Raw genomic sequence first — 26,022 nt, forward strand, 5'->3', positions numbered from 1 at the left:
AGAGAGACAGAACTCATTCTTACTCTGGGATATTCGCATAGGGCAAAAGAATATCAACGTGTATAAGTGTTACAAGATAATTTATTCGACAAACGTAATAATGGTACAGTATACAAAGTACAGACATACATACAGACATACAAAGTACATAGCATACAAAGTGCAGATATACATACAGACATACACATACAGCCCGCGAAAGATTTGTAATAACAGTACCATTAAAGATATATTACATTGTATATCACTGCAATATAATATACGTATTGTATATTATATGCACTACGACTTTAATTTTTCCTTTTTCCAAAGGATATTTTAAAAACTTAGTTTTTAAGGATATATTCGGAAGAGAGTGATGGAGACATAGTAAGGAATAGGAGATTCGAAATGTGTATAAGTATTACAAGATAATTTATTCGACAAATGCAATAATTATACAGTATACAAAGTACATATGTACATATATGGTTTGCGAAAGATTAGCAATAACAATACCATTAGAGACATATTTAATATATCACCACTATAATATACATATTGTATGTTATATTCGTTAGCACTTTGGACTTTTCCTTTTCCAAAGGACTTTTTAATAACTTAGTTTTCAAGAATATACTAGGAGGAGAGTGATGGAGAATAGGAAGGAATAGGAGATTCGAAAGGGGTATAAGTGTTACAAGATAATTTATTGGGCAAATACAATAATGATACAGTATACGTATTACTAGGAGGAGAGTGATGGAGATATAGGAAGGAATAGGAGATACGGAAATTGAGTAGAAACGTTTGGTGGCAGCAGACACGGAAGATGTTGTTGAAGGGGAAAAGAGGAAGATTGTTAAAAAGAAAGAGTGAAAAACAGAGATGGTAATGACTGAGGGAATAAGGGGCGAAGTAAATGCGTAAAGCGTATGCACGAAGATCAGATTCTTCTGGAGGAGCGAGAAAAGAGAACAGTGGAAAAAGTATGAAAAGTAGGAAGTATAAGGGAGAGAAATGGGCCCCAAGATAAGTAAAACAAGCACAATGTAAAGAAGGAGAGAACAAAGTGAAACGAGAAGTTATAAAGGAAGATAGAATTTTAAGAGTTAAAAAGTAGAAATGTAAGGAATCGGGGTATAAAAGTAGAGAAGAAATAAGGAAAGAAATAAGTAAGAAAATAAAGAATGAAGGATAAAGAAGTAAGGAAGTAGAGCAGAAATAAATATAGAAATAGAAGAAGGTAGGAAGTGGATACGAGAGGTGTTTCCAAGAGACCAGTATAGGAGACCGGCTCGAGGAAGAATAAACGCTGCGAGTCCGGGCACTGCCTCGAGCGCTCCCCCCACCATCCGCCTGCTCCCACTCGTCAAGCCCTCCGCGACGAATTTACGCGCACACAATTTTAAGCAGTTTCCAGTATTTCTAAATATGTTCGGCCAGAATTTCCAATTTCTAAGTGTTAATATTTTACTTTATTGATTCATTTAATTATTTTAATGTTCCAAACACCTAATTCATAAATATTTCGATTAGAACATAATTTATTTTCGATATTCTAGAAATTCAATTCAATTTTTATCTACTCCATATATTTTGCAAGATTTAGATTTAGCATACTTCTCAAGAGCTATTGAAAAAGCCTATTGATAAAAAAATTTTCAAAAATTGAGGTGCTACACGGACGTCAAGTTAGCACTGCACTTTCTTAAAAATGTATTAAAAATGTTTCAACAATAGGCTTTTTCAATCGTTCTTGAGACGTTCTATAGTTTCCGGTCTCGTTCTAAGGATTGCATTGGGAACCAACGGTGAAGTAGCGGAGAACCTCTGCCCGCCAAGCTACACGTTCGTGTTCACGTTTAGCTCGGCTACGACGGAATTCGCATTGTCGACGGAGGCGCTGATCACATAATTCTACTTTCGGACTCTTCTCGTTGTGCATCTCCCTATTCATCTCTGGTATATGTCGGTATGATGCCTAGTCTATTTATCTTCAGTCGATGGTAAATGTTTGGCTTTGAAATTCAATGGATAGATGGCTAAAGTGTTTGAAACTCAGCTGAATTCAGTTTGAGAATCCTATTTGAGTTTAATGCTGTTATTTAAATATAATTGGTTAAATGTTTGCAAGTGTGCATTTGTTAAGTTGTTAAACAGAACTGCGTATTGCGTGTGAATCGCAGTGATTGAATTCGTTATTGATTTTTTTTATGAATAGGTATACCTATATATATAACCTCTGTGTGGTATTTGGGAGTTAAGTGAGCACATTTTATCGAAATTGTCAAGAAACAGTTTAGTGTGATTAAACTGTAAAAGGTGTATTGCAAGTTCAAACATGAGTGATTCAAAAACGGATGATGTTCTCAAGAGTACTGGACCTGTGGATGATGCTTGGTCCCTGAAGGTTCCTGAATTTAAACCTGAGGATAATCCACATCGTCTGCTGGAGGAAAGTTCCTTTGCTACCTTGTTTCCCAAGTATCGAGAACAGTACCTAAAGGAATGTTGGCCACTTGTGCAAAAGGCATTCAATCAGTATGCTATAAAAGCTGAACTAGATCTAATTGAAGGGAGCATGACTGTTCGTACCACAAGAAAAACTTGGGATCCATATATAATTATCAAAGCAAGAGACGTGATTAAGCTCATGTCCCGATCAGTTCCATTTGAACAGGCTGTCAGAGTGCTTCAGGATGACATTGGTTCAGATATCATTAAAATATCATCACTAGTAAGAAATAAAGAAAAGTTTATCAAAAGAAGGCAGAGACTGATTGGGCCTAATGGTTGTACCCTGAAATCAATTGAACTACTTACAAATTGTTATGTTCTGGTTCAAGGGCAGACTGTAGCTGCACTGGGACCCTATAAGGGATTGCAACAAGTTCGACGAATTGCTGAAGACACAATGAAAAACATTCACCCTATTTATAACATCAAGGCTCTTATGATTAAGCGAGAATTGGCTAAAGATCCAAAACTTAAGAACGAAAATTGGGAACGTTTCCTGCCTAAATTCAATAGCAAAAATGTCAGTAAACGTAAGCAACCCAAGAATAAGAAGATAAAGAAGCCCTACACTCCATTCCCACCACCACAACAAGAAAGCAAGATTGACAAACAACTTGCTTCGGGAGAATACTTCCTGAAGGAGGAACAGAAGCAAGCAAAACGACGCAAGGAACAAGAAGCAAGACACGAAGAAGCCACGAAGAAGAGAGAAGAACGCAGAGCACAGGTATTCGTAGCACCAGAAGAAAAAGTATCTGATACAAAAACTACTGAAGCGAGTGCAGTGAACATTGAAGAGTTTAAAAAGAAAGTGAAGAAAGGTTTGGGAAAGCGTAATGTAAAAACTTAACAGCGAACGAGTCAGACTTTTGCTACCTACAACCACCCATAAAATATGCATAATTAAGATGCACTTAAAAATGAGAATTAAATACATGTAAATACAGAATATCATTTGGAAATATCCCACATTTTATTAGAAAAACTCCTTTCCTATAATATAACTAACGTATCGTATCCTTAAGGTACATACATTTAATATAATACATTGCAAAAATGCGGAATAGAATGAACAGCAGTGCCAATGTCTCTTAGAATACCGGTCGTGAAACCGTATCATCAAATCCTATTGCAAAATTAAAAAGAACACGACACTAACAAAGTACGTCACCGAATCAAATCACCCTCGCGTATAATAAGAAGGGCATAAAATAACATATTATTTCTAATAAAATTTCGGAACGCAATTGTAAAAAAAATTAATCCGTACCGCCACGTTAATACGTATAGTACATAACATCGACTATCATTCATTAGTCTCACTATCTTTATAGACTAAAAAGAAATCGCAAAATACGACACACGTCCGCGAGCCGCGCCATAATTATTACAAGTATATACAAGTACGCGATTACGGTGTCTTACTAGTACTATGTCGCAGGAGAGAACGTTCTCCCTGACGTGTGATGTCGTTTCAGGAATCAGAACAGGGAAGGATAAGAGGACAGAAAAAATGGGTATATTAACATTGGGACGTGGAAAGAAATTGCGTGGAATAAAAAGTACTCCGAATCAAAATGAATTTCGGAGATCCAGATCAATTCACTTGACTTGATTTATGTCGCACGATCGGTCTACCTAGAGACCCTGAGAGTCGCTTCTTTATTTAACATACTCGTATATATATGTATGTATACGTGTATACGAATAAGTATATATATACATAAATCGACGAGATTCCTCGGACGGCTGCAGTAGCCGTGGATTATCGTACAAAAGCTTAGAGCGACGTTAATTAATTATTTATAATGTCATTGACGAGTATTAATTGTAATATGAAAAAGGAGCGTCTCGTCGCATATTGCTATTTCCAGCGCAATCCCATGGGCGCTTATTTCTTTTAATCAATAACGTGGATTTCAGTTTTCCACATAACTCCTGCTTTCTTGTCACAATTAGAGATCAACGCGATTCTTAAGCCTAGCCCATTCGCACAACCAAGTGAAGATATAATTTATTATAAAAATAAACATCTGCGTGACAACATAAAGTGTTACGCATTAAAAAACAAAGAAGCTCACAGCAGGACCAAAATGGCCGCCCGTGAACTTCCTCATAGAAAGATCACGAGATTCCTAAAACCATTGCTTGTCGTTTCTTTCCTTGTATAATTCCCAGAGAAGTATTTAAATAATTTTGAAAATTTATCCAAAAGTTTATATAATCGTGGAATTAACGACACTGGTAATTATTCTAAGTACAGTTTGAGAATTGCTAAACCTCCTGATAAGACTGCCATTAGTCCGAAATGAAAATTCAATATGGAAGAACGCAACTTTCATTCGCAAAACGAGTCTTCCTTTTTTTTTTTAGTTTATGTACACGCAAAAGTCATCGACGATGCGGCGCTCACCGAAATCAAGGGCTGCGCTTTACAGAGCCCTACTCCTCTTCTTTTTCTTTATGATGATTCTTCAATCATCAACTTTCTTGATTAATCAGATTACTTTCTCGATTATCTGATTCTTCTTTTCATCGTATTACGCTGTTAGTGATTATGATTATAAAGATCCCACCGTTGACTATCCGCACTGGAATCACACTTCTCTGCAGTGATACCTCGTTGAGCATGATACCTCGAATCCACACAAACTGGAATTCTACTATGACGTATAAGTCCACCTTCGAGATGTCGCCATTTTTGATTTTCACTGCCATCACAGATTTGCATAAGTAGCGTAGTACCCTTTGCGTATACGGGCAAGGTCAGACAGAGATCATGATGCTTTATCAGGCCATCTTTAGTCAGACCCCATTCCTAATTAAAAAAAGAAATCATGAACCAGTTAAAATTTAAGTTTACAAGGTGTCTAAGATTTATGAGAATACTAACCTGGTTACCGCCGGTGTCGTGACAAGGATACAACCCTACGTTACCATCCAGGAGATGACCCATACTGTCCAGACAGGCTGATCCTTGTTTTAAAGATCCACCTGGACCTCCTTCACTTGTAGGAATCACTAATTCCGGATATACATTCTGCAGGTACCAATTGAACGGCTTACAATGTAGTATCCGCTTCAATTCCATTCTATCTTGAATACTAAGGAGACAGAGAAGCTCAATTAGATTTACAAGTACTACGTTTGCCAGTTGTGACAATTGTTACAATATAAAGATAGGATCTTACTTTCCATAAGGAATGTTCCTGGCTAATGGTACAGCATTATAATAAAATTGTTTGTAATCATCCATCCAGACCTCAGCTGCTCTCCTAGTATTTCTAGCAAAAACATTGCCACTTCCGCCAGGGAAGGAATAAGGATGTCGTTTTCTAAAAACGTGTCCTACTCTTGAACACGGTATAATCTCCAGACTACCTCCACATTGCCAGACTCGGAAGGAAATTTCTGTAGATAAATACTGCTCCTTATAACCGTGCTCTGATTAAACTTTTGCACAAGAAATACAACACAATAGCTCCTTACCTAAATTTTCACCACCCCATACGTCCATCTGGGTATCGTATTTTCCAAGTTTTTCAAAATAAGCTTTATTGATAACGAAAAGTCCACCTGCTATCATTGGAGTCCTTATAGCTTTAGTGGGATCCTTCTGCCTGGCCTGTCTTTCTGTAGGACTAAGGTACTCCCACTTGAATACCAGACTCCAGTCAAAACCACCTCTCAGATCAGCTGAAGCTCCTGTTATTAAAATACAAGGTAATTCTAATTTATATATCATCTTGTAACTTACATAAAAACTTATCAAACAGGTCCAATGTCTTACCAATGTATTGGAAGGTATCCATACTGATAACGTCGATCACAGGACAGACTACTCGACTAGGATCTTCGGCAACCCTCTCCAGGAGTGGCTCCAACCAATCAGCATTGCACTCGCAGTGGGAATCCAGAAATGTCAGCACGCTCGCAGTCGCTGCATCCGCTCCACGAACTCTTGACCTCATTAGACCTTCTCGTTTCTCGTTTCTAATCACACGGACTTTGTGAATCCTTGAAAGTTCCTCTCCGTCCTCAGCTGTGGAACGAGTAAACGATGATTTTTATATTTTCAAATATGTCACTGATCGACAGTAGTAAAGTCATATTGAATTATACTCACGATGATCACTGAAGTCATCTACCAGAATGATCTCCTTGATGAGATGCTCTGGACTTCTGTTAAGGACACTGTAAAGAAATATAAAACTTAATAATAGTTCGCTATAACAATTAGCGATTTGAATAAATTTATTGTGACAATATTTTTTTAATTAGATCAATCGTCATCTACTTTGGATTTAACCAACAGGATTTATCTGAGTTAAAAAATGTGCCTCGCTCAAACCATCAAGTCAGTTCCTAATCTATTAGTCTATATCTATATCCAGTAATACGAAGTACAGTTAGGAAACCATGAAAGGTATTAAATTAGTATCGGCATCCCAATTGACACCTTAGCTCGTCATCATCAAATAAATCTTGTGCCATCCAACGTGTATGATGATACATAAAAATGGATGGACATTTTTTTCATGTAATAATTATGAAAATAACGTATCATTCGAATTGTCAAGAATTTTTTTTTTTTTATTCACTCGATAGCCATGCAAAAATTTATTCGGGATTTACGTCTTCAAACTTCTAACGGAAATGTCAGGGACGCCAGAAATGATGATGGGTAATAAGAAGCAACGAAGATTATAAAATTATATGGGCCTGACAGTGCCAGAGATTCCTTTATTATTATATTAATAATGTCAAATTAACCACTTTAAGACTCACCTTACCACCGTGCGCAATAGGGTTGATCGTGCCTCGTTATGAAAAGTGATTATAACGGACGTCGGTGGTAAATCACCCTTCCATTGTTTCATCCGGCACCTGAAACAATAAGATCCTATAATTAACGGTGCAAATGTAATACGTAAACATTGAAATCAGTAAATATTTGGCATCCTTATATATAATGTAAACGACAGATACACGTTGAAGTATACCGAATCATATCGAGGGGCAAGCAGGGGGTGTCGATTGATACGAAATAACAGTAAACAAAAAAAAACCAGAAAAAACTACCCTAAGATGAATACATCCCTCTCGAGTCTCGTAGATAGATGGACGTAAAGTAGGTACTCAAGAATTCTGAAAACGTACTTAATCACCCATTTTCTTCAAACCTCGGACCACCCCTCGACGGGGTAAATATAGCCAAAAGTAATGGGGCAAGAAAATGCCACGTGGTACGTGGACAGAAAGAGAAGGGTCGGTCGACAAAAAGAAAATCCGTTGGAAAATAATACAGTGTAAACAATAAAGAAGAAAAAAAGCATCCCTCTAGATCAGATATAGCCAAGGGTTGTAGTATCCTGGATACCTAAAAATATAAAGGAATAAAAGATCGTTGGCCAACGGTCTTTATACACGTATCGAATACGTACAGCATGTGTTGCCACAATGTCGTGTTAATTTTTTTTTTTTTTTCATTCTTATGTAATTTTGTCACAGTACACAACACGGCAGTCGATATACCTGAAACACTACGCAAAATGCTTTTTCGCAACAACCCACATGGATAATACAAAAGATAAAGGCTATCGTACCAAGTATTAAATTGGTTAGATAAAAAAAATGCATATGACAAAACGTACTGTACGCTACCATATACGGACTATAGAATCATCTCCGTACGTGGACTGGCAAGACTTTTATTTTCTATCTGAATAATCTGGAAACTGTTCAGATGGGATTTCCATACGAATGGATCGCTGTGTACCATGAAGGTTTTTTTTTTTTTTTTTTTCCAAAATCATAGATATACCAGCACAATCTCTACAGTCATCTGCAGTACCATACTTTCAAAATACTATCTCGTGATTGAATCAGACAAGAATCGTACTTCCTTTTTTATTTTACTACATATTCCCAGTTTCGTTCACGTAATTTTGATTGGCACGTTATGTAAGCCTTGAAACGCATCTGGGAACATCGAAGCGGAGCAATGCGGAATCCGTAGGGTGCGGATGATCCGCATCGTTTAATTCGAAATTTCAATTTGGTTTGGACTCCCTGCTAAAGTGGATACATCGTGTGGACGTTACATGCGCATATATATGTATTGTATACACATTTAGATGGATATATGGATACAGTCCACAGTACGGTATGTGCATAGGGGTAGTCAGGGCGACACGTATGCATATACTATATGCACTATATACTACATATACTATACGTAAATATACAGGATGAACGAGTTGGTTTAATCCTGCTGGAAAGTATCAATCTCACATGGAAATGCACTCGAGGAAGGTATAGAAGAGTAACACCGGATAAAGAGGGACAAAGCAGGGAAGGGAGGAGAAGGGAGAAAAAATGGCACGCGCCAAAAAATTGATAGCGACGCGAAAAGTCGGTAACGAGTCGTTTTCTTTTTGGTTTTTTCATTTACTATTTTTTTCGCATTTTTTTACCCTCCTTTGCCTTTAGTCCTTTGTCACTTTTCTTTTTTCGTACTCAAAATTCGTTCCCGTCAGCTCGTCGGATCCTTTGATGTTGGTTATTCCATGTTTTTGTTATGCCCCACTGTTGGTCACACTGGAAACTGGTAATTTGAATGAATTAGCAGTTCCCGCCAATCGGATTGTATCGAGGAAGATAGTGATAACCGCGTATTAGTTTGTTTGTAGGATTTATCAGTGACGTCATAGCAGAGGGATTATCAACCTCTCGAACAAAACAGGATGCGATCTCGTTCAGGGATAATAAAAAAAAATGTAATTAATCGTCACGGATTTATACCGGAACACGGAAATAAATACGCGTCTGCTAATACGCATTGCGCGACGCGATCGATTTCATTGTCGTAATTGCGGAGAAATTTCTGTGCAGTTGCATGCGTATGTACGTTATATAGGTTACCTGCACTGTGTATACGACGCGTGCGTGGAATGAACAAAATTGAAATTTAATTATGATTTTCTTTCTCGCGCATGCGCATAACGAGTGACTTTTGACATTTGTAATATTTCATTGAAAACTGACGCTAACTCGCAAAACCGAAAGTTCAAGACTCTCGCGAATCAGCTTAAGTTGTCGCTGAAAAAAAAAAAAAAAATAGGAATTACCGACTAAGAAAAACGCACTGGCTGCACTTAAGTGCAAGTGCACTCCGTGCACTTTACCGAGTGTTTACCAAGAGACGAGAAAAGTCCTGGCTCTTACGTTTCCTAAATTATCTCTGAAAAACATTTTATTTCCTAAAGCTGCCGTATTAAAGAATTACCTTATTTCGTTTCTTAGCTACTAGTACCAGCCTAGGTGTTAACAATTGTAATGATAACAGACAAAAACAATTCAAACGGTACAAGAGACATTTTGTCGACAATGATAAACGTATACGCGAGCATGTGAAAATGCGAATAGAGTATTTGCAACAGACACTCCATTGATTTCGATTTAACATTGCAATTTCGAATTTGCATCAATCAACGTTAATTATTCCATTAACGTAGTACTAGCCGGGACGCTCGCAACGTTATTTCGATTAAAGTCGATGGACGGTAGAAATAACAAATTTTGTGTGTAGTTACGAAAATCTTGTTGAGATAAAAAAAAATAGTGAAAACATTAAAATAAAATATCATACAAATTTATTAATATCGTTGTAATTGTTCGAGATCAAAGTTCACGCGATTAAATATACAAAGCATTGATTGACCGAATACCGTGTTGAATAATCGCTCTGATAAGTCTGATTCACTGATAACGCGGGACGCCTGATAAAATCAGGTGACAGAAAATCATTATTCATCCTGATGACTCTTCATCAATTCTCAGTGGAACAATCTAATGGGTCTTCCCTATCGCTACTTATTTCGTCTCGATCTCCCAACTAAGCCATAGCACATATTCGTCTATCTAAATCAGAGACTTCGCATGGTAATAACAGATCAGACAGTTCAAAGGCATTCCAAAAAACAGTTATCAGACTTTCTTCAAACTTACTTCGCCACGCTAATGGATCACGGTTCACCGGCAACGGAATCCCAGATGGACAAATTAATGGATTAGGGTCATCCCACACAACAAGGACGTGTGAGCGTTAGTAGATCTCTATACACCTTTCCTTTCCGATCGTCCAGTCAGCTCGCGTTCGAATTCCAATAAGAGTAGCGAACTTCCTCGTACGCGCATGCGCATAAAACTTGGCCGTTTTCGGACAGTCTACTTGGCGGATTACGAATGGGCCACTCGAATAAAAATTATAGCCCCGAAGTCAAAGCCAAGTTGAATTTACGAGAACATTTATAGAACGTGGGTATGAGTTTGGTTAAGGGTTGATTCGAAAGGGGTAGTTGTAAAGGGGGTTGAACAAAAAGGCACCTACGGTGGTACGAGTAAAAAATACAAACTATAGTATCGGTAAACATCCTTCAAACGGGGTACGGACTGTTTTGAAAAGTTGAAATTTTCTTTTTAAGGCTTGCATCCCTTAATTTACATTTGTTGCGTTAATAGGCGTACTCTTTAGTTACATATGTATACAGTACGGGTACGTACATATTATGTTTGCCTACCTATGTACATCTCGGATGTCGACAAGCTTTTCCACCCCCCCGCACCCCTATTTCACTGCGGATCTCGTAGCGGAAAAACTTTTTCCCACGAATCTCTTGGGAAACTTCGGAGACGGAAGCGAATCTGTATACCTACTGCTGGTACACCCTGTGCGTTCTTCGTCTTTCTTAGGGACATACCTAAGCGACCAAGTTTCGGGTATAAAAGACGTCGCGACGCTGGATTATAAAGCCTTTGTACGTTACTTCACATTGTAGCTTTCCTGCTGGCATTAGGGGTTTTCATCCCCCTTTTTACTTTCTCCCTTTTGGAATTTGTAGAATCGCGAAAGTATACCCGAGGGTGTTTGAGGTGTGCGGAAATGTAGTTGGACTTCCGGTTTTCCAGTAGGTAGGGTGTCTGTGGATATAGTCTCTTCCTGTGAAGTTACGAGGATACGCGGTAAACAAAAGGAAGTGGTCGGATGCAGTGGCGTCGTCACTGATATACGACGCCATACTGGATCCCACTATCCTGGCATCTACTTTTAAAAATAATGCGTCTATAATTTAACGTCATATTTTCGCGAGACGCGCGACGGCTCATTTTAAAATTCCCGCCGAGAATTTAATCGCGAAAGCGTTATTACACTCTTGCGAAACTTTACGAGGTGGGGCCAAAAAAAAAATGAGGAATTTGTAGAAAAAAAAAAAATGTAAGTTCACAGTGTATAATTTTTAGGAAAAAGATCCTGAATTCGAAAGTAGTCAGTTGACAGTTGCGACCTTGTCAGGAATTCGGATTCCGTCGAGCGGAATGATTTATACGGAATGTCAGGATGGCGTAACGGGGATTCCCCAGTATTTGGTTTATGACGGTGAATACGATTTTGTACTTGATTGCGAAATCAAATGCAATTACACAAGTATATAGGGAGAGATCGTTAGTTGGATTTTAACGAGAGTATAAATTCGAATGTGGCTCGTAAAGTGTGTATTTTAGATCCGTACCTCGTAGATCCTAGGGAATTCGAAACTAATACAAGTTGCAATAATAATCTAGGGAAAATAAATGTCCCAGTTCTATATGGATGCTAATGTCACAAATTGACGTCACGTTATCTTGAGGATTTGGAATGTCGACGGTAAATGGACACTGATCAATTTAGCCAGAGGACAGACGGTTCGACTGAATAAAATAGTAAGGTAAATTCCCTAGATAGACTATATCCTACCTACAGGTACCCTAGAGGACGCTAGAGTCAAAGTTCCCTAACCACAGGAAACTACTGGAATCGTGTGCACGAAACGACCTAGTCGTTATGGCAGAGACCCAGTTGGTAAATATTTGAGTTGGCAAGCCTGATCCTGGTATGTTAGGTCAGGGACTTTTGTTTATTTGTAGCTATCCGGTCAGCGTGTGCAAGCCCCAGATATTGCTTTGGGCTTAAGATTCTTATACGTATGAGGAAATGGAGTTGATCCGTTTTTCATTTTTATTCCCTTAAATTGGTCAACTGAAGAAACTGTATTGAAAAAACGTGTCTCAGCTTATGAATTTCCCTGTGTATTTGTATGTATATGGATTTAATTCAAGAAAAAAATAATAAAAAAGGAATTTGGCATTATTTTTAAGTCTAGGGATTAATCGAACATTCTGGACGTAAGATATCATTTAATTGCTCTCACGTTGAAGAATTTATCGAATTATCATGGTCTTTCGAAATTATCGGAATATCCTTGGGATATTGGGAAATGTCAATACGCGGAATCCAATTGAGTGCGTGGGAATCTATATACGCCGCAGAGAAATTAACGTGCGGATTTGCCATTGACCATTCCAGGACGAATTAATTAATGACAATAATTTGATACACTATTTCCGTATAGAAGATCAATCGGTTTTGGATGATTGGTATCGTTCCGATGTGAAATGTAATTAGATACCTAAATGCAGTGACCTAATTTATAGTACGAGCGACGAATTAGCTAGCACGAACGTAATTCTGTCGCTGTAAAGAGAGTTCATGCAAACGAGGCCAAAAATGATTTTAGACGATTCACGAAATTCTACAAACTGATTCGTGCTTTCAATTACACAGGTTCTTGTTAAATTTAAGTTATTCAAGAAGGTTTTAAAATTACGTAAAAGAAGTAAATGAGAGTTATCATTGACTCTCTTACTACCAACAACCAGCAGTAACAATTTTACGCACGCAATCAATCACGGTCTATAGCCAATTCGAGCACGTGTCCGTATACCGCTTCTCAAGTCTTAAAACATTAATTCCAGGCGCAAACGTCGTAACCTTAAAGTAGCATTACTTTCGCGCGTAACGAAAGCGTCGCGCGATGGAAAGCAGCCGGTACAGAAACGAATCACTTGTTGGTAATCCATTCGACGATTTTGTGAGAGCGATTAAGTTAAAATACAATTTACGAGCGGTGAAAAAAAAAGCAACAATGCTTCGCATCAACGATCTGTCAGCCAAGTCAGTCTTCATGAAACGACCGTCAGTACAGTCAAAACGAAATTCTCATTATTTTCAGTCTCCTTGTACATCGGTATAAAGATATATTTACACGGAATTAAAAAAGAACCTTAAGGCTGGTTCGTTATCCTTAATACGGTTATAAAAAGTTATAAAAATAAAAATACGGTTATAAAAAGAATCATTCAATTTTCAGCCACGAGCAAAATTTATTAAGTATAATGCCACTCCATTCCCGAAAATTTTCTTATTCTTGACAAACGACTAAATCCCATGCCCGATGCGTAGCAGGGTGGGAAGATGAATTTTCGGAATTTTCATCCCCTAAAATTCCCAAAGGAGCAAAAAGACGCGAGACGACTGTATAAAAGATAATTTTGAAATAAGTTTCGTCGTTCCTTCACTCCCACTTTTGTACGCCACAAGCGTCGCGACGCTCGCCACCCCATTATACCTCCCTCCAATCACCAATTGCCACAGGACTTTTATTTCATCCCCTCTTATCCTTCACCTTGGCAACCATCCTTCTTCTCCTCTATACCTTCCCAATAATTCATCCCTTATTCACACTCAATTTTAATCCTTTCAAATCACCCCTCTGTACCGTGACCACACCCACTCTTCCACGACGCGATAATCCCATCGACATTCCATATTTAAATCAATCGTAAAATTTTTCATCTGGAAAAAAAACTTTGGACCATTAATAATTATCTGATAATTAATCCAAGTAATTTATACCTAACAACTTCATTCGTAATTACATTATTCAGTCTATTATAAATTTATCAGTAAACATGCAACTACCCATCATCAAGATCCACAAGACTTTAACGTCCTGACGCAAACCGGTCGGACGAAAGTTACTCTCTAACAGTAAAAAAAAAAAAAGAAAAGAAAAAGAAAAAGAAAACCGGTAATTGCTACAGAGGAGAAGCATACGCTGGATCAGAATGATAATGACGGTCAGGATAAGATATGGGTATCGGAAGGCAAGACGTACCGAGATGAGAGTCGACCCTGAATCGAGAGCAAAAGCGTATATATAGCTATCCAAAAGAAAACATACTTTCCCTCGATTCAAGAATCGCGAATCAATGTGAACGTGTGAACTCGATTTTACCTTTCACTGCTAAGCGGCTGTCTGGCAACACGTGTGCCGCATCTACTTCCTACTTACACCGTACACGAGCCTTAATTTCACGTTAAAGATACCTTGGAGTGAATAATTAGGTAAAACTTTTTTTTCCAACCCTGCGACAGTTGGCCAACATGCGTTCGGGGGATTCGAACGAAGAATTAGGAAAATTTTGTACGGGACGGTCCGCAGAGTGAACGAGGGAGAAAGGGGCAGGAGGGTTGTCGTAAAAAAATTTGTACGAATTTACAATAGGCGTATCGACGTCTTTGCGGAAAGCGTCGCGACGCTGCTTTGGCAGCTGGGTTTATTAGATATTCAAGTTTTCCCACGGTGGTGCTACGGAGAAAAGAGAAAAGTGGAAACGAAGGGAGGAAAGTGAGTGGGTGGGTTTGGACTACGGAAAGGGGGTGGTAACTTTTTTCCATTTTTAAGGCAACCCTTATGTATTATTCAGGAATAAACTAAAGAGGGGCTCTTTCGACGTTTTGCCATGAGACACGAACGTAACTCGTGGATCGAGGGTTGAAAATTATATGCAGGGGTACGAAGGATGTAAAGGACGAAAAATGAAAATTCGTTGACCAGCTGTTAATTAATTAATTTTTTTTACTCTATATCCCATGCCAGTACACATATGCTCTATGGGACAGTATCGATAATCACCCCATGCAAACACTTGGGCAAAGATAAACGCGTTTAATCCTAACGACGAGTTCGGGATTTCCGTGTTTGATCCTGGAACAACATTGCAGGACACTGAAGAATTTATTGGACGCAGTAATAATAAAAAGCTAGAGTTATTGTATCGCGCCATTCAAATTCTACAAGAGGTCCCCACCTGCCTATAGCATATATCTATATACGTATATGCATGTGCATCTATAAATATCAAGATTAAACGCACGGCAAAGCAATATATCGTCGACAGTTAAAATTTGCCGTATCGGCTGGTCGATGATCGTTCGATTATTGAAAAACGACTCCAGTTCGTCGGGATTAAAAATTTTGTCGAAAATCGGTTGATACAATTTTTTTTGTAATTTTATAATCTTCATAAAATTTGTTTCCATTTTTCTTTCACTCCATTTTACGTTTCTCACTATAATCTATCCATTGAATCTTTGCCACTCGCCATGAATCGTCCCTGTCGTCCTATGTGGATTCGCCTTAAGCTGATCTATACTCCTGATCCTACTGACCCCATCAACACATACCGATCGTGAAACTCGCGCGTAGTAATTTCTTACATACCTTTAGGAAATTGACCAACACGGAAAGGAACGATCTTATGAATCTTACATGCGGCGTTCTCACGTACGCGACTACTTGCGACTACTCGTTCTTAATGTTTCTGATACCGTCCAGGCTTTCTCTTAGAGCTCGCTTTATATACAAGGGAGATACGCGGTATAAATAGTAATCACAAGTTTTATATAAGATACAAAAATATTTGAAAATTATCCTTTTTGGCTTTATACGTATCGCGAAACGAAAATTTTGAAAAATTTATATACAAGTAAACGAGATATTTCGTCGTCGCGGATACGAGTACCTCCGTGAGAGAGAGAGAGAGAGAGAGAGAGAGAGAGAGAGAGAGAGAGAGAGAGAGAGAGAGAGAGAGAGAGCCGGAAAGTACCTGGGCGTCAGGTATCCACCGGGATGCCGCACGTGAAAATTTCGCGAAAATCAGGAACCTCCCACGCGACGATTATACCGACAACACCCTAGCTCGGTTCCTTTCCCTGAAACGACAAGGATAGAGGATCCGGACTCTCAGAGCCCAAAAGGTAACGCGATAACCAGAAACGAAGGGAAACGAAATTCAAAGTAATATAACCAAGGCCCTTGTTGTCAGGATGCGATAAAACGTAAAGCACAATAGTTACGAACGAACGAGATTAAGAAAGGAGCGATAAGGAATACGTGAACGATGTGCCAAAGTGACCGGAAGGCGCACTCGCAAATAATCGGATCATGGGAACGGTAACGTGACGACAGCCCTGGCGAAAAAGGCGCTACGGCCACAGAGAATATAATTCACTGGACGATAGCTCTGATACCAAATGTAAAACGATAGCACTGCCTCCACAAAGCACCGAGTAACGGCATATTGCAGAGAACATACCAGTCACGCGATGTAAAGGGACAGATACAGTAAGATCAATAATGTTCGCGAGCAATTCGAATACTTAGACGGAATAAATAATACAGACTAGTAATATCGTTAGAGATAGAAAATTACAAAGCAAAATCAGACAGACAGGTATTATCAAGCAGACTATAAAATACGTTCCGCGATCGAGAACCCATAGCGATACCAGGCACTGTGGCCCCATATTCCAGGATGAAAAAACATATGACAATTAAAAATTTCACAAGATATTTGATACGATAAATAAGTACACGGTAATCACAGAATCTTCCCGACGTGCTTTGAGAATTAACACTCACAGGCAACGATAAAGACTTCGAATCGAAAGAAATCGATAACGAGATTAATTATCAGGTGTACAAAGAAAATTCTACGTTAATCGACGCTCAGAACTCACCGGTGATAAAAAAACGAAATAAATCGAACATCTAGTCTTCGTCACGGACAGCCAGCAAGAGAGCGATCCATCCGCCAGGCCGGTAGCGAAATGCCCCCGGTAATCTAACGAGTTAGGCCCTGCTAATACGCGCGTCTGTCGAACCTATGCACTCGCCCCAATATAAATAATGCCAGGAGTCTCTTTAGAATTCGATATGGCGATATTCAAGTTATAATGTCAACTGATAATCGATATTGCGTTTTAATACTGTAATCGACAATTTCGATTGTCCCCAGCGAGGTTCACTGACTTGGCCCTATGATGCGGATGCTACTACTTCATCGAGGTGCACGTTTCCCCAGCTACGGGGTCGGGGTTCCCGACGGTAACTAGCACTTCCTGGGATTGCTGTACTAGAGCAGCCTTCTGGCTGGCCCTTCGGTAGGGTCCACAGGATCATCCACCTCGTCGCCTCAGCTGCCAGGGGGCGTCCTCCACTTTTCGCCGTCGTCTCGGGATGCCTGGCTTCCCGAGTCATTTCGGTTGCTATCGATGATCGTCTTTGATTCCTCGAAAGGATCACTTGGAGTCTTCCGTCAGCCACCGTCTGTGCTCGAGGTCTGAGAGGCGCCGTTCGGGACACAGTGCAATGGGCCATGGCGCGTACCGATAGCTGGGTAAGACCAGGCACGCGACTCCCGTGCCTCTTTTGCGGTCGGCACGCGATACGGCAACGGGTCCTCCGGTTCCTCGGGGTGGACGTCACGAGGCTGTAGTTGGCGATCGCCCACCCTCCCATGTGGCGTCGCTGGTTGTTCGCTGTCTGCTCTCCGCCCCGTTGTCGCGTTATTACGTAATGTGAGATACGTAAGAGAATCGGTTACTAAAGGAATTATAGTCATTTTGCTGGATCCACGGAGTGCTTTGCCGTGGCGGTGAACGATAGTACGTGGCGGTAACTACGGCACGCCTTAAAACGTGAGAGCTCAACCTTACAAGAGAGACGGGAATTTTGCACAGGGTATATAAAAAAAAAATTATATATGTATATTTTATTCATACGCCAAATTTAAACATGCTTCTATCTTAAGTGGCAAAAAATGTGATAAAATTGATTTAAGCACTTCGGTTTCAAGTCTCGCGTTTTATGCTTATATAACAGTAATATATACATATAAATGGTAAAATCAATAAAATAAAGAAAAATAATACAGCCATTTTTATATGCATTGCAGTAAAGCTGACTTAGAGACTGTAGGTAAAGAGTGTTAATAGGGTGAAAGGAGTAAGAAAAAAAAAAAAAAAAGAAAAAAGAAGAATAATGAAAACAGCGAATGACGCGTAAAGAATGAATGGGAGCAGACTGGAAGGACGAGATATAGTCCTAGGAACGTATCTGGGTGAGGGTGTATGGCGGTAGGAAGTACTTGAAGACATTCGCCGCCCACTGCGCTTTCAAATAAAAGAATCCGTAAATGTGGTTGGTAGGCAAGATGCAAATAGGGGTGGTAAACAACTTAAATGGAAAACAAACACAATTACTCTCGGTGCGGGATTATTCTCGGCAAGGTGAGAGCAGGAACGGGGGGGAGGGGAGGATAAGAATGAAAATGCGAATGTTGGTACGAGCGAGACGTAGCTGGTGGAACGGGGGTTAAAGAAAAGAATACCATAGAAAATTGCACAGTGCAAAAAAAAGAGTAATTAGGAATAAACAAATGTTAGCGAATCTCTTATTTGCAATTTAATTGTCATGCATTCATTAGCTAAAAAAAAAGTTCTCGGATCTTTTAACGAGCTTCGTCCCCATGTACCATTTTTGAAGACTCCGAATTTACGTAATTAAAAGACCAAACGTAAAATGAATAAATTTTGGTAAAAAAAAAAAATAATAATAAATAAAACCCTACAAGATTGGAAAACTTGCCAGGCACGAGGGACACTCCTCCCTCCCGTTTACTCCGTACCAAATCCTGAAAATCCTTCGGGATCTCGCGGTCCTCCTATCGCCCGAGACAGGCCTTGGGGTTTTCTCTAAATCTCGGATCAGCTATAACCTGCCGCCATGAAAGATCAGCGTGAACCGGATGAACCTGCAGGATGAACCACACTGATTGCTAGGAAAGAAGAGGAAAAAAGTGAAAAAATAATCTCGGAATTCCCGCAGGGCTGACGAAAAATGAAACCGTGACCAGATGAAACTGATTTGTGAAATTGACAAATTTTTTTTAAAAAAATCCAAATATTCCTACAGGATATTATCATAAGTCACAGTACTCAGTTTAGCATTCAGCCATACGTATATCTAAAGCCTTTACGATTTACATTCGCCACGTGTAAACTTGCCACGTATCATTGCCAATACGTGGCTCGACGAAATTCCCTCGGGAATCCCATGGGAAATGGTAGCAGCCGAAAGTGATACGATGGAAGATGATCCCGTCCGTACGTGCATCCGCCATATAAACCCAGCACAGGTTATCCCATATGCATATGCATGGGTAAATACGTGTGTAAAAATTTCGTAAACGTAACGTTACATGTATATGCAGTGTATTTACAGTGTATATACATATACATATATACTCTGTTACAATATATAGCAAAACACACGGATTCCAACCCAACGGATTTGTCCACGTCGTGACACGTACTGGCGATTCTTCTCGTTGGCGTCGCTAGTCATTTCGAGCGTCGCACATAAAACAGGACGAGGGATGCCTTTTTTTCTTCTTTACCACTTTGTCTGTTTCCGGTCATTTTATTATTTGAATTATCGTGGCACCGTCCCCGCGACAGATATTAAATGCCTGGACCTGAACTTACGTCTCCCGTGTTAATTCTTCATTATTACTCCTTCACCCTTGTTTCACGTGTATTTAATTATTTTTCTATTTAATCGCAATTGAGTGCAAAAAATTTATCAGGTAACACTCAGTCACCGAGAAAACGTATTAATTTTAAATAATTAATTTTACACATAAAAATAATTAACACCCATACAAAATGCAGCAAATGCGTATCAAGTTATTACGCAGACCAAACGAAAAAAAAAAATAATAATAAAATTTTGCCGTATCATAATTGTTAGCGAACGTCATAAAAAGTCTACGAACGTTCGGGTCCAAAATAAATAGACATTAACGTCGATAACGACGCGACGAGGAAGTGTAAAAAGAATGTTCGATGCAGTGACAATTGATGATAAAACTATTTTTAAAAAAAGGTAAAAATAAAAAAAGCATAAAACTGCCCACCAGACTAAGGTAAATTGTAGAAGGCACTCGGTACAGGAGCGATTTCGCGACAGCGGGTAAAACTATAAGAACCTTCCTGAAAGGGAAGATCCTGACCCTGGAGGTCCCGAGGATATATAGAGGTCGATCTGTTTTACCAGCGATAACCTTTACGAGGCTTCACCACCGAGGGATCCATTACTTGTGGCCTCCCGGGAGGATTGGGAGGGGGTGCGGTTCGCCTGATTATTTTTTATTAAATTCTCCGACCCCTCGAGCGACAATGAAGAATGCCGCAACGAAATTTGAAAAATTATCCTTCTACGAAGAGTGCGCGCCCTTTGATCCCGTTCGCGAAGAATTAACGTGGCCGCCGATTAGATACACGTCAGTATATCGCAATGGATGAACATCCCTAATAAACCGTGTAAGGATCCAATGTACGAACTTTGTATTTCCTCCCTACATAACATCGATATCGTCAGAATTGTCGAGTCTGGTGCTTCCCCTGCCTCCTAGCATCATTGCTAACGACAGCGCGTTATTGCCAAGCGACATGTACATGAAAGAGTAGCGCGGATTTTTCCAGATAAAAATCGTTGGGGCATTCTCGCGCAAGGGTGGATACGCCGGGGGTTGTTGGCCGAAGCGACGGTCTCCCTTATCGGAGGAATGACGTAATAGAGTGGATCCCTCGAGTGCAGAATATCTGTACAGAGAAGCCAGACTACCCCTATTGTGTATCGTTGGGGAGCTGTGGGTATCTCGTGAGCACGTAAGGGTTGTCGTGGATGGACGGACCCACCCTTAGAGCAAAGTGCTGCGACAAGTAGGTTTTGCCATTGTACGAGCTAAGTGCCACGTAGCAGGATACCTTTGTCGCACACCTGACGTACCTTCGGGGAGGTTAGCTGGCGCCAGCTTGCGAGTATCTGTAACGGCGTAAAGGTTGGAAGTCAAGATTACCAGGGTGACGTAATTAATTTCATTGTCAACTTATCATCTGGCGGTTAAGTTGGAACCAGGTTAAGTTAGGTTGGGTTAAATGTACTGGATAGAGGTATCTGTGTGTATTTGGTTGCTTGATATATCACATGTAGTGTTATCCTCGAGGGTTCATTTGGCTTGAATGGGTTACATCACCAGGAAAAGCCACACTAGGTATACCTGGCACGAAACAGTTGGCACACGTGGAAGTGATTATACGCTAAACGCGAAAGCTCGTTTTTCGGCACTGAGAGGGACAGGGACGTTAATAAGGAGGAAACGACTAATCCTCGATGAAAACTTGGCTTTGGTACGGCCCTGCCAGTCCTTTGTTCCTCTCAGTCCCTCTGGCTTTTCATCCGTAATACTCCAACTTTATTCCTCGTGGAACCCTCTCTTTCGCTTCCGCGTGACATACGAACTCGTCCGAAGACACTCGAACCCTGCCGACGATCGACGAGCGAATTTCAATGAGCTTTGAATATTTCATCTAACCTTAATGTTATAGGCGAGAATATCGTACGCGGCTGTTTTATGGATTTTCGTAAAATTCTATCGAACAAGTATGTAGGTACCTATTAGATCCGGTACTCGCGTCTTTGGTGTACCTATGTACCAATATTCTATTAGTTACCAGTGCAAAAACTTCATATGCGTCTAATGCCTTTTTCATTTTTCAGCAACTTTAAATGCTCTGGATGGAATTGACGTTAATCATGGTACCTGGTCAATTAACTTCTGCGAGTAATTAATGACTCGTTTAAACTTGGCCGGCTAACCTCGACGTGGCAAACGAACTACGGATTTAAGCTGGTCTTGCATGTTTAACGCGACGATTTCGTGTAGCGAATTGCAGCTGTCACTTTGATTGAATAAGAACTTCTTGTTCTGTCTTTTATTATTATTTTTTATTTTAACTTCGCTTATCTTTACTTAAACTGTATGAGTATCAACTTAAGGAGTTTATTAGATACCTTATTGAGTTTCTTAGGAAATAAGTAAAAACTAATAGAATCGTCATTCTCTCTCTCTCTCTCTCTCTCTCTCTCTCTCTCTCTCTCTCTCTCTCTCTCCTTTAATCTCAGCAGTCCTATTTACTTCAACATTGGCTTTAACGACCCAGAGAATACCATTGAAACAACTTCATTTCCTCCATATTCAGCAATTTCCGGTTACTTCAGTAGCTGCCTGCGTCTCCCCTGTTGCTGGAGCCCCGGGAGAAGATCAAAATATCACCTTATCGCTAAAAGAGCTAGAAGATCCGTGTTGACGAAAATACATATTGAAAAATTTACACACAGATCTCCATACGATCTCGTTATAACATATTCGGTTTATATTCCGTTATAAAATTTTCTTGGATCTCGAGAAAATTGGCAGAAAATGAAAACTGACATACGCAACTGAGAAAACTATCAGTTTACCCAAGAATTTGAATCCACTTGTTAGCCCGACTCTAATAGGCCATTACCTACTGATATCATATACCAGAACGGTATTAGTTTACATAGGAACGACCTAACCTACAAAAATAAAATAAATACAGCCAAGTAATTTCAAAGCGTACTAGAATATATTCCAAAGGAAAGACTGTCAGGATTTTGAGTAATTAAACGATGATTGTTTTAGAAATTTCATTACCCCTCTTATGACTTATATCACATACATATGTATATAACATAATAAGACTATTAAGACTGACATCAGGCAAGTGAATGGAAGTTAGTGGGATAAGAGGGGAGCGTAGCAGAGATTATGTGTGGGATTAGAATTAAGGTCAAAGTCAAGTAATTTAAGGGCAACGGATAAGGGTGTTAAAGTTACCCCTGTTTCCATTCCTGCGAAAGGGTATGCTTAGGTAGGAGAATATGGAGCCTAAAAAGGATGGGTATGTTTTTATTAGAATTACCGTGTTCGAGGGTGCAGGGCTCGAACTACGTAATACTATTAAGCACGTTGGTTCCTCCCCTCAAACTTTCCAAAACTCAATCCCATAGTTTCTTCCGCCAACTACCTACATTCCAGGCTTCCTTTGCCGGGCTTTGGCGTTTCTCTTTGGCTTAGCTATCTACATAGTTACGAAGGTATCGCATGACTAAGGGGCAGCCCACACAGAAAGCTGAATCTAGGTATATCAACCTATCCAAGAAAGCACCCCTGGTTACATAGAGTTCAGATTTTATTTTCATTCCCGTCACCTCGGGATGCATCGTGCGTCCCGAGACTTGGCGGTAAATCGAACCGCTCGCTGACAAATTCGTCTCAGAATTGAATTTCATCCTTCTTGTGTGGCCCACTCCCTGAGCGATCGCTACGTTTCCGTCGATACCCCTTTTTTGGTCTAACAACGTACAGGCATCCCTTTCTTCGTTGTTACGGCGAGAAAAAAAAAGCAGCTCCCACCAGATCAAATAAATTCTACAGATTGAATCAGAGAGCGAGAAATATATAGAGAGCGGTTCAGTCAGAGGGATTTCGACCCTTCGTTCCTGTTAAAAGGACTGTTTAGGGCTACCATATCCCAAGGGGAACTCTCTCAGGGGTGGAATGCACGACAACGTTGGGCGTCGTACCGTGAGGACCCCCCGCCTACGATAATGAGATTTTACCCTCCCGAATAAATCCTCATCCGACTGGCTCCTGGCAATTTCCAAAAACTGATGGCAAAAGTCTTCGTATTCTACAGGCTAAATATTACTTCATTCCTCGTGGTTGCCAAAACGCTACCGGCGATGATTCTTCAATAAGACACGTTGAACGACGATATCCGGAAGTCGAGTTCTTGATCGATTCTGGTAGACAATTACAAAAAAAAAAGCTCTTAACTGGGTGACAAAGGCTCGCCAGTTCCAGGAAATCCTCAACCCTTACTTTCGCTCGCTCTCCTTTTTTCTTCCTGGTTTTCCGATTTCCTCATTTTCACCAACATCCCCGCAGCTCTTATGATTAATGGTGAGATCAATCGAGCCACTATAGGGGTAGCAACATATAGGCACCACCGTCCCCTTTGGTATCCTCAAAATGTCCGACACCCGTCTATAGTCAATGTATCAACTTCCTATTCGGGGATAAGGGGAGGTATAGCCATTAACGGAATCCAAATTACCTTAATAATATTTACTGACGGGACCTTATAAAAGTAATAGAAAAAATAGCTCGTATTAAAAATATATATATGTATATAAAAAAAAAAAATTCACCTTGAAACCAAATTTTATTTTTACTCACATGGCACTCCGGGTGTCAGGAATGTCCCTGTTGCTTGGCAAACCGTCGGATGCTTCCTGGTTGAATTTATTCCTGGCGTACGGATCCTCGCCGGCCCTTAAACCACCCCTGGACACGTACCTGAAAGGGATGAAGAATTCATCAGTACAGTAAATACACCCACCTCAAAGTCCAACCAACGTTAACAAACTACTCACCCGTGCTCGTCGAAGTAATTCCAGGTGACCCGTGGGTCGGAACTCGGTGCCGGAAGTAGTTCGGACGACATAACAATGGCGGTACCATCTGGATCCATATAACCACCGGAACTTCCGGCAGACAGAGATAGGGACCCTGGTTCCTTGAGCCTCAGCGCTCTATTTTCATTCTGCAACAAGTAGAGCAAACATCACTCAAAGCACTCCCTGTTATTCACCCTTAAGGCGTATTTTCACAGAATATACGTATCCCCTCTACATATATCCCCCTCTACCCCCTTATAACTAATATTTTATTTACACCTAATATTTGCACACCTATTATGGATCCTAGAGACACTACCCACAGAGCCCACAGAGGTACGTTTCTATAATTACTATCCTGAGGTCGCAAAACAGGATCCCACATTCGGCAGGCTGAAACTTTTGTTGCTAAATCGTCCTCACGACCATATTGCCCACTTGTGTAAACCCCATCGGAGTATACAGGACGTTTCACAGGTCTGATCCAACCTTACCTGCATGCCTAACAAAGCCATCCATATACTTTGCCTCTTTCGCCTTGGAATACATAAAAATAGACCCTGGTGAATATTCCCCAGAATAAATTCAGACTCAATGTACATTCACCTTCGGCGCCGTAGTTGGCAGTACTGCTCGCCTCTGGTTAGCTCAACGACAAAAGAGCTAAAAGACACGATCTTATAGAGAGAAGCTATCGACATTTTCTCAGTACGCTTCGAGAGCATTGTTACCGGAACGCCGGGAGGTTTTACTGTGTTTTCAAATGCACCAATGCACTTCCGGGGTAACCGGGTATAAGCAGCGAAATTGCATAAAAGGTTCCAGAGGCAGGGGATCCCATTTACGCAAGGTAGTAACGCGGTATACTTGAAAAAGGCGACGAGGGGCAGGGTGAGGGAGGGGGGGGGGCAATACAAAGGTCGAATTGAAAATATCGGAAATCCTGGATTTTTGCTGCCAAGTATTGCTATACCTATGTATATATGTGACCACTTTACTGTACAGGGTGCCTGGATATTTTCCATATGTCGGATCGAAGTGACGTTTCAACATGTGGCAAAAAAAGTAGCGGAAAGTCAATTTCGTCTCTTTATGTCAGAAAAGAATTGGCTGACGCGATTTCACC

General features: G+C 40.1%; 2 protein-coding genes across 5 annotated transcripts in view; one reads left to right on the forward strand and one right to left on the reverse strand.

The window, feature by feature from the left end:
• The first annotated feature begins 1,867 nt into the window (after positions 1 to 1,867).
• Positions 1,868 to 3,463, forward strand: LOC107267312 (KRR1 small subunit processome component homolog). The gene has a single exon (XM_015738844.2). The coding sequence runs from the start codon at positions 2,324 to 2,326 to the stop codon at positions 3,347 to 3,349; it is 1,026 nt and encodes a 341-aa protein (XP_015594330.1). The 5' UTR covers positions 1,868 to 2,323; the 3' UTR covers positions 3,350 to 3,463.
• Positions 3,451 to 26,022, reverse strand: part of LOC107267309 (polypeptide N-acetylgalactosaminyltransferase 2) — a 95,983-nt gene continuing 73,411 nt past the window's right edge. For all 4 annotated transcript variants that reach the window (XM_015738839.2, XM_025084557.1, XM_015738840.2 and 1 more), the window contains 9 exons: positions 24,873 to 25,042; positions 24,676 to 24,795; positions 7,288 to 7,386; positions 6,626 to 6,693; positions 6,290 to 6,541; positions 5,989 to 6,204; positions 5,691 to 5,910; positions 5,393 to 5,603; positions 3,451 to 5,317 (listed from right to left, as the gene is read on the reverse strand). In XM_015738839.2, the coding sequence (XP_015594325.1) occupies positions 5,048 to 5,317; positions 5,393 to 5,603; positions 5,691 to 5,910; positions 5,989 to 6,204; positions 6,290 to 6,541; positions 6,626 to 6,693; positions 7,288 to 7,386; positions 24,676 to 24,795; positions 24,873 to 25,042 (1,626 nt within the window). In that variant the 3' untranslated portion in view covers positions 3,451 to 5,047. The remainder of the gene's footprint in view (positions 5,318 to 5,392; positions 5,604 to 5,690; positions 5,911 to 5,988; positions 6,205 to 6,289; positions 6,542 to 6,625; positions 6,694 to 7,287; positions 7,387 to 24,675; positions 24,796 to 24,872; positions 25,043 to 26,022) is intronic.

The sequence above is a fragment of the Cephus cinctus genome, unplaced genomic scaffold (genome assembly GCF_000341935.2).
Source record: "Cephus cinctus unplaced genomic scaffold, Ccin1 Ccin1_scaffold0398, whole genome shotgun sequence".
NCBI lineage: Eukaryota > Metazoa > Arthropoda > Insecta > Hymenoptera > Cephidae > Cephus > Cephus cinctus.

Excerpts from the sequence above, each read along its gene's own strand:
- LOC107267312 (XM_015738844.2), top strand. The coding sequence starts at position 2,324 with ATGAGTGATTCAAAAACGGATGATGTTCTCAAGAGTACTGGACCTGTG.